Source organism: Clarias gariepinus, chromosome 24, assembly GCF_024256425.1.
Source record: "Clarias gariepinus isolate MV-2021 ecotype Netherlands chromosome 24, CGAR_prim_01v2, whole genome shotgun sequence".
Classification (NCBI taxonomy): domain Eukaryota; kingdom Metazoa; phylum Chordata; class Actinopteri; order Siluriformes; family Clariidae; genus Clarias; species Clarias gariepinus.
Window position 1 is genome coordinate 20,400,527 of NC_071123.1, and position 9,469 is coordinate 20,409,995.

General features: G+C 36.0%; 1 protein-coding gene across 1 annotated transcript; it reads right to left on the reverse strand.

Moving 5' to 3' along the window:
- Window positions 1-215: 215 nt before the first annotated feature.
- LOC128512102 (golgin subfamily A member 6-like protein 25) lies at window positions 216-7,382 on the reverse strand. The gene is made up of 7 exons (XM_053485235.1): window positions 7,205-7,382; window positions 6,197-6,231; window positions 4,794-4,854; window positions 3,317-4,369; window positions 2,999-3,247; window positions 2,698-2,769; window positions 216-2,233 (listed from the first exon to the last, which is right to left on the reverse strand). Exons 1-7 carry the CDS (start codon window positions 7,275-7,277, stop codon window positions 957-959), a joined length of 2,820 nt encoding a protein of 939 aa, XP_053341210.1. The 5' UTR covers window positions 7,278-7,382; the 3' UTR covers window positions 216-956.
- Window positions 7,383-9,469: the final 2,087 nt, after the last annotated feature.

Below are 9,469 nucleotides of genomic sequence, written 5' to 3' on the forward strand. Positions count from 1 at the left end.
AGAAAAGGCTTTTTTATATTTTTAAAATCACTGAAAAATACTTTCATTTATTAAACATAGATGTTTAAACTGCAGTGTGGAGCAGCAATAAGGAAGAGAGGATGAGCTGTACAGGAATAAGAGTGTTTCAGTGACCACGCCTACTGCATGGATCTGTTCTGCTGTTACTCATCCACTGATGTACAGAGATAAAGATCCAATCTGACTTCTATAATGAGAAAGAAACATAAGCAGTAGTCTGTTGGTTCCCTCTACTGGTAGAGAAATGTATTACAAGTATGCTGTAGTTTGCCAGACAATTACAAAAAATACATTAAACTGTATTATAATACGTGTAATTAATATAATCAATGTTACTGTTTCCACTTAAAACACAACCAACAACGACATGCTTTATTCCCCTTATACCTTAAATTCATAAATATTTATTTAAAAATTACACATATTTTCTGTTTATTGTACATATGAAATTGCTGTGGAACTCCAGAGAAACAACTTATTTTTGTCACATAACCAATAAACCGTCTGTACTGAGGTGGAAAAATGTAAATAACATCTTGGCATGAAAGTTTAAGAAAAAATATTATACTGTGTTCTTTCACAAAAGTTAAAGTTCTATATAATTATATATTATTATATAATATAGAGTTTTGTTGTGCTGTAAGGTTTGTCTTTATCACAGTTTTTCACCACTGCTGCTACCGTATCTGTAACTGTTCTGTGGGTTTGGTAGAATCCTGTGCCGTCCTCCTGATGAACATCCTAGCAGCACTTACACTCTGACATTTTAATAGAAAATCCTCATAATGCCAAAACTTTATCAACATGACTATCATTGTTATGAAATATGAGACCACTGATCTCAAGTCACAATAAAAAGAATTGTGTTATTAGTGTTATTGTGTCTGCAAACAGTAGAATCAACTCCAAAGTCATACATGCAGTGATAATTCAGTTTAAACTGGTTGCTGGTTCTGATACGTTAAACTCATCACTGTTTCCTGATAAACTTCTTCCCTCAGTCTGAGAACTTCTGTGAGATCTGAAAGTTTCTGTTTAAGAGTCTCCAGCTCTCTGTTCTTCTCCTCCATCTGTCTGCTGAACTCTTCCTGCATCTTTGTTTTTGAGGCCAAAATGTTTCTCTGGAGTTCAGGCAGGATGATCTTCATGAGGTTTCTCTCTGTCTCCATCCTGACCTCTCCCTCATACACCTCCCTGATCTCCTCCATCTCCTGTTGGTGCCTCTCCTCCATCTCTCTCCTCTCCCTCTCTCTCTTTTCTTTTAGTTTCTTCACCTTTTCTTCCATTTCTGTCCTTCGCTCTACCTCTCGTTTCAGCTCCCTCTCAAGTTCTTTCTTTTTCTCTTCATCTCTCTCTTCTTTCATCTTTCTCTCCAGTTCAGTTGTTCGGTCATTTAGTTGTCTGATGTCTCCTTCATGCTCCTGGATCACTCCCTCTATCTTTCTCAGAGAGTCCTGCACCTCCTTATCTATTTTTTCCTTCACTTTAATCTCCTCTCTTATCATTTTCTCTTTTCTTTCCCCCAGGATCTTAGTCTCCATCGCTCTAATCTGAGATTCTGTCTCCAGGTAGATCTCACTGCTGTAGAATTTCTCTCTGCTTCCTTCCACCATTTTCTCTATCTTCTTCAGCAGGTCTGAGACCTGAGAACCATCTCCACTCTCCTTAATGTTGAGACAGTAAAACCTGTCCCCACATTTCTCTACAAGTCTCTGGACCTCCTGGTTTCCTGATTGGATGAACTCCTCAATGTGGTTCTTCTGAACATCATCAGTAACACTGAATATAATCATGGTGTTTCTCCAACATCTCTCTCCAAAAATCTCCTCCATTTTCTCCAGCATCCCTCTCTCCTCTCCTATAGGCTGCTTTACAGGTATGACCAGGAGGAAGGCGTGGGGTCCTGGAGCAGACAGATGGACGCAGAGTCCCACATCCTGTCTCAGCTTCTCCAGAGAGAATCCAGGAGAGAACCAGTCAGGAGTGTCCACCACAGTCACCTTCCTCCCAGCCACCTCCCCCTGTGTGCTCTCACTCTGCTGGGTGAATGTAGATGTAGCTGTAGATGTAGCAGTCTGATTCCTCTCCTCTCTGCTCAGGATGGTGTTTCCTGCTGCACTCTTCCCAGACCCCGTCCTCCCCAGCAGCACCAGCCTCAGTTCTGCTGCAGGAACCGACACTGGAGAATGTGGACTAGACGATTCTCCACCCACTGAAAATAAAGAATAAATAATTTACTACAGAATCACTTTTGGTGATTATGCATTTTGGTGATTATGTTGTTCTCTGGCGGTGGACTGTAGGACAATAATGATTAAATCAGGTAAGCCTAAGCCTTTATGTAAAACAAATTTAAATTCCACAACACAAATAGTTTTTTTAAACAGCAATAACATGTGTTGAGCTAGAATTAAACCTTTGTGTTATTGGAAGCCCCCACCCATGAGTGATCTTTGCCCTATCACATGACAAAGACCAACCATGGCAGGTGAAGGCTAACATGTGCTTCTATTTCTCATTATTTGTTACTGATACTGTTTAATGCCAGAGTTACAATATTGATGTTTTCACTGTAATCTAATTAAGTGTCTAAATCTGATTATTCTGTCTCTTTATAGACATCTACCCCTAAACTAGTGTTGAGTTACACACTGAACACTAACATTAATCACTTACATGTAGGACGATGTCCCTCCATACTGTTTCTTCTCCTGATTGGTGCTGCTGAGTCCTGAGTCTCTCCACTCACTAGGAAACATCAGAACCAGTCAGAATGAGAGAGACATTCTTCTATAATTAATCACTTTCACTGTTTAAATTACACTTCCTTACAGTAGCTGAAGAGTTGCATCATTAAGTATCATTACAGTATATTTCATGTCCTTACATATGATTTATTAGGTGTAGATTTACTAGTTGTACTGATGTTTTTTTTTTTTAAACTTATTTTAATTAATACAAGTATCAAATTACTCACTATTTGGAGGTAACCACTCTTTGCTGTTTCTTCTCCTGATGGGGGCTGATGATTCTGGATCTGTCTGTTCCTGCAGCTGCTTTGTTTTCTCCTCTAGAAGTCTGTCTTTCTCCTGAAGCTGTTTGTCTCGTTCAGTTAGTTTGTTTTTACAGGTTTCCAGTTTATTTTCCACACTCTCCAGTTGTCTCTCTTTGTCTTTTAACTGAGTCTGATTCTCCTCTAATGTCCTCTTTGTTTTCCCCAGTTCATCTTTCACCGCTCTGAGCAGTGTGTCCTTCTCTTCCAGTGTTTTATTCTTCATGTTAAGTGCATCAGTACTCTCATTTAAAAGTCTGTCCTTCTCCTGCAGCTCTTTGTCTCCCTCCTTCAGTTTGGTTTTACTGGTGTCTAGCTCTTTCATTACACTCTCCAGTTGTCTTTCTTTCTCTTTCAACTGAGACTGATTTTCTTCTAACATGTGATTTGTTCTATCTAATTCTTTTTTCACCTCTCTGAGCAGTGTGTCCTTCTCTTCCAGTGTTTTGTCCTTCATCTGAAGCATTTTTTGATTTTCTGTTAGGCATTTGTCTTTCTCCTGAAGGTGTTTGTCTCTCTCCATTAGCTGTGTCTCTCTCTCAGTTAGACGTCTCTCTGTATCTTCAAGCTGTTTGTTTTTTTCTGATAACTTAGTTTTCTGTTGCTCCAGTACGATCATCATCTCCTCTAGTTGTCTCTTGTCATCCTGCAGCTCCTGTCCCAGTGTCTCCAGTTCGTTTTTACTGGTTTCCAGCTTTTTATCTGTATTCTTCAGCTGTGTTTCTTTCTCACTCAGCAGTTTGTTCATATTCTCCAGTTGTGAGATTTTCTCTTTAACTTGTTCAGTAACATGTTGAAGTTTATTATTAGTTTCCATTAACACTGCGTCTCTCTCAGAAAGAGTCTTCTCATTAGTCTCTAAACGTTCTTTTAGAATCTTCAGCTCTTCATTTTTATCATTTAATTCTTTCTCCTTCTCCACGAGTCTGTTGTCCTTTTCCTCCACTTGTATTTGTGTCTCCTGTATCTGTGTGTCTTTCAGTTTCAGTTGTTGATCTCTCTCATGTAGAGCTCTGTCTCTCTCCTCTAGCTCTTTACTCGTCTTCTCTAGTGTTGTATCTATATCGTTGAGTAGTGCGTCTTTCTCCTCATTAATTTTCTCTCGGTTTCTTAGTTCTGTATCTTTATTCTCTATTTGTCTTTTATAATCCTCCAGCTGTTGGTCTTTATGCTGCAGTGATTTAGACGTGCTGTCCAGTTCCAGTTTAGTGTTTTTTAGCTCCTTTTCAATTTCTTCCAGTTTTCTGATCTTCTTTTTATATTCAGTAAAGATTTGTTTGTCATCTATGTTATATTCTGAAAATAATAATAATAATAATAATAATAATAATGTGGGATAATATTTAAAGAAAAGAATGCACTTTTCAGTATAAGGGTCAATATAATATGTTTTTCAAATTTGATGATATTTTAACTATTAGTCAAAAAATCTATACAACAACATGATATAAATGATACTAATCAAAATAATAAATTTAGAATTGTATCCCTTCAGTATCTATAGGGCTTTACGTTACATGACTGATATATTTCCTTCCAATAGCACTCACAGTCATTCTCCTTTTACATTTAAGTCCTAAACTTTTAACACATGGTGTAAATAAGATCTTCTGATTTATATTGTGACAGTTAGACTGGATGTTTAGTGGATCATTAATCAGCTTCAGGCTGTACACATGAACACAGGTGTGTTTACTTTTGTAGCTCCTTCCACACTCACCAACACGTGAAGCAGAGTTCTCCATTTCTATTCTCTCATCTTCTGTCCATTTTGTGTCTCTCTGTGGAAGAGAATAAATCATTGTGAAGGTTTTATACCTGACTCCATACTGCATGTAAATAAAGTGTTAAATAAACATGCACAGTGTGTGTGTGTGTGTGTGTGTGTGTGTGTGTGTGTGTGTGTGTGTCACTGAGAGGAGATATTACTAACACTACACACTGAGCTGATTAGGACTGATTTAAACTGATATTGTATTTAGTAACACACTGAGTTTTAATGCAGCTGAAGAACACAATCACTAAACACTAAACTGATCATTACAGATAAATATCCTCCACTCGACAGGAGTGTAATTTTTTTTTTTTTTTAGCATCACACAATAACGCAATATATTAATGTACTTATGCATCAAAATCTTCTGTCCCAGATTGTAAAGACACTGATGGTCATAAATACAACAATAAACACAATCAGTCAGCCATAATTAAAACACACAACACAATTCAGACACAGAGTTTGTCATGGATTTGTTCTCTGAAGTGACATTAAATTTGCCCTACAGATTTTAATAAAATGGTTTTAAGTAAATTAATGTTGTTCCTGGTGTTGGGTCTCTACACAGATCCTCATGTTAAATTAAATATGTATTAAACCTTTTTATGTCTCTATAAATTGAATTTCAGACAAAGTTTGCAGATGGACTTCAATATGTGTGAAGGTAATAATTTATTTAGCTTGTTTTTTTTGCTTTATGATTTATTTTGTTGATGTTTTAACAAATTGTTTACAATAATAGCAATAATTATGACATCAGTAATCACAGTAAATTGTTAACTGTCATGTTTTCCCTGTGTGTTCCTGTTGTGTGTGTTCTGTAGGACTTTCATGTTCATGTTTGTTTCAGACTTCAGTTCCCAGTATGCATTGCACCTCACATGTCAGTCACATGATGTTAATTGTGATCACCTGCACCTTGTTTAGTTTAATTAGTTTGTCTATTTAAAGTCGTGTTTCAAAGTCTTCTGTTTAGAATCCTAATGTATTTTGTTTTTGCTTGAATTAGCTTTAGCGTTAGCACAATCATTAGCATTAGCCTTTAGTTTGTAGCCGAGCCATCGCCATAGTTCACGTGTTTAATGTATAAAGGAAAAACCTTTTTATTTAACATATTAATCTGTATTTGCATCCTGCCTGTTGAATGTCATTAACAAACAGCTCAATGTCCATGTTTCTATTCAATGTGTCAGTCGTGTGATAGTTTTTCTGACCATCACTGTGAGCTGTAACCATAGTAACCCATCACTGGGTAATAGACTTATTATAACAATTTAAGATGTTTTTAAGCTGCTAGTATCAGTAAGAGATTTATAAACATTAATAGTTTAGTACAGTTTACTCACCTGATAAACACAGACGTCTTTTTTTTCTTGAGGATCTGACAAAGAAAGTTTGATTAGATTCCTAAAAATGCTTTGGTAATTCTTGTAAATGTCTCTGTATTATATGGAATAGTATTAGATATAAACATTCTGTGGCTGTTCTCAGTAAATACGTTTTGTCCTGCATTAGTTTGTCTCTCTTCTGTTTCTCTGCTGATTTTGCAAAAGAAATGGCTTTAGCTTTATCATATTAACTCTGTAAGAAACAAATTTACTGAACCACTCACTTACATTCTGTTATAATCTCTTTCATGCACTATTATCTAGCGTGGACTCTCTAACTCACTTCTCTCACTAAAGTTATATACAGTACACTACCTGGACAAAAAAACTGTAAACTTCATGAAAAAAAATATGATCTGAAAAAATCATAAACAAACGTGATCTGATAAACACTTGGAGAAGTTAAATCATTTAAAAAAATCTTTACATAAATGACAGCAGAAATCACAGAGCTAACAGGATTGGGACTAAACAGCTGTGTGACTATGAGAAAACCACTTGTTAATGAGGCTAATCAGAACAAAAATAATCTAATTAAATGTACTGAATGACCAGGTTATTACATCAATACATCATTATTCTTCCCAGATGTCCTGGACATACGCTGGGCTCTGTGAGCATGAGGAAGCATTTATACACAGGAATTATCCACCACATTACACACCATAAGGAAAGCATGTGATCAAATGTAATATTAGTGTGTGTGACTTTTTGTAATATTAGTCAGTCTCAGTAACTTTAAAAAGGAGTTATTACTATGAAATTACAATCCAATAAAAACCTTCAGCTTTTTATCTCTCACTATCAGTGTGTAGGTCAGATTTATGTGTGTGTGTGTAGAATACTAATGACTAATGTTTGTTGTGTTCACTACACTATGCTCATGATGCTCAGTGGTACTTTATACAAGTAACACAAACATATGAATAAAATATGGATTCTTTTTTAAATTAATGTCTTTCTCACCTCGCTCCTCTCTCCAATGTGGATCCCCTAAGAGCTGTCCCTGTGGATAATAAAGTGTAAATGTTTTGTGCATGATAGAACTGTTACTCTGTACATAACACAGTTTATGTGTCTGTCTATAAACAAAAGAAAGCTAGTTAAGGATGTACAATTAGTCATCACAGTAAATCTACAGAACATTCTGTTACTCTGTGCTGATGATCATCTGCTCACACTGGAGAGATTTATCAGCTACAGAAACATAACTGTGGAGGGAAAAGTCACGCAGCGGGAAACAAATTAATCATTAACTTGTGTCTTTATTCCATCACTTCCATACAAATACTGTATGCAAAACACAAAAAGTGTTCTGCTATTATCATGTGTAATTACAGATCTGTGTATGTGGAGAACATTAACGCCTCATCAGTGTATTTAGATCTCGTCCCCATACTGAGGTGTAGCTCCTTATTAGTGCAGGAGAAAATGGAGTGTATAAGAGGAGAGAGATTCTGATGGAGTCTGGCAGTGGTGTGTGTTATATGTTACATGTTTGTTGTGTCTTTTACTCGACATGGTAAACGTCTCTGTCTACATTATTGCAGTGCATTGGGGTTACACACAGGTGCATTGTGGGAAAGAAGCTGACTGATGGAAGTGGAATCTCACTTACTGATCAAAGCCTGTAACGGTTACTCTGGACATAACACTGGAGAGATTTATCTTTATAATTATAATAATAAAGATAGTTAAATATTTAACATATTATATTAGAAAATAATTAAAGACATTGTTCTATAATTACACATGATAATGAATATAATCAGTCTGAAAATGTTTTTGTTTGTATTTGTTTAAAAAAATTTGTGAAATATCAGTCATAATATTCATAACATATCATAAAATATATACAATATCCTATTCATATTTGTTTCCTGAATTGAAAAAAAAGTTAATAAAATATCAGTGTTTATCATTAGTGTAAAGTCGAGTTATTTACTTACCCATGCTGAAGGTGTCGTGTAAAACAACAGAGAGAGAAATGTAATGTTAGATAAAATATAATGAGAAAAACTAAAATCTTCACACTGTGATTTCAGTACAAAGATGTTTAACTACAACTGTTTTTAGTAAATGTAATAGGTAATAAATGAGTAGGTCAGATGTGTGTGTGTGTAGAACACTAATGACAAACTAGACAACAGCATGATGAATGTTCTGCCAGCGATCACAGTCTGTTGTGTTCACTACACTATGCTCATGATGCTCATATATCTATGTGCTATTGCACTCTGAACACACAGCACAGTCCAATCTATTTCATCTGCACAATTAATATATTATTCATGCAGCATCAACACATCACTATCAGAGAAAAGGAGTTTATACTTACCGATTTGTTTCTGTGAAAGTAAATAATAGAGAGTGAAGATTTAATGCATGATTACAAATGTGAATTGTTCCATGTGAAAATGTGAAAGTAACTGTTACTCTGGTTAAAACACAGCTGATGTGTGTCTTAATAAAAAAGAGGAAAACTAGACAACAATCAGTCATCACACACAGTAAATCTGTATAATGTAGCATTGTGCTAATATACCGCTAGTTCCCCTTAAGGAACAGAAATATCTTGTGATTTATTGGAAAATACTATTTTCTGATATCTGCATTTATTTACCAATATAAAGTATGTCAGTATATGTGCATTTCCCCCTGTGTATTTTAAATCTATAGTTAAATATTCTGTAATACATCTATGTGCTAATGTAGTAGATAAAGGAATATGTTACGTGGTGCGGTATGGAGAGTCGCACCATGAGATATTTTGATGTTTATAAGAGCCCTAACGAAGGGCTTCAGAGGGGGTGAATGAAACAGGAGGTTGTGAAAGTGCTTATGATGCGGATGGGAAGACCTTCCCATTTCGAGATGGCGTGGGATTATTAATTAGGAAAAGGAAACAAAAAAGAACTGAAAACACAAAAATAAACAAAGCTCCGCTATCTACACGAGAACCGATGGGGCTCTGATCACTAAAAATAAACTTTAGATCCTCTCAGGGCCTTCGATTTTAACGAGGATTTATAAGAGAGAAAACTGAGGCGTGTTGCTCTCTTTCTCTCTCCCACATCTGTGTCTTAGGGAGACAGAGGCTGGGCCTTTGCCTCTCTCCCTCCCTTGAAAATGCTTTTTCTTTCTTTCTTTCTTAGGCCCTCATACCGTACCGGAAATGAACGCACGAAGTGCGGAGGTATCAGACCCTAAATAAACACACCACCAGGTGTT

Excerpts from the sequence above, each read along its gene's own strand:
- LOC128512102 (XM_053485235.1), bottom strand. The coding sequence starts at position 7,277 with ATGCACAAAACATTTACACTTTATTATCCACAGGGACAGCTCTTAGGG. Across the intron at positions 4,370-4,793 it reads GAACTCTGCTTCACGTGTTG|AATATAACATAGATGACAAA; the intron begins GTGAGTGTGGAA and ends TATTATTTTCAG. Across the intron at positions 2,770-2,998 it reads AGAGTGGTTACCTCCAAATA|TGAGTGGAGAGACTCAGGAC; the intron begins GTGAGTAATTTG and ends GATGTTTCCTAG.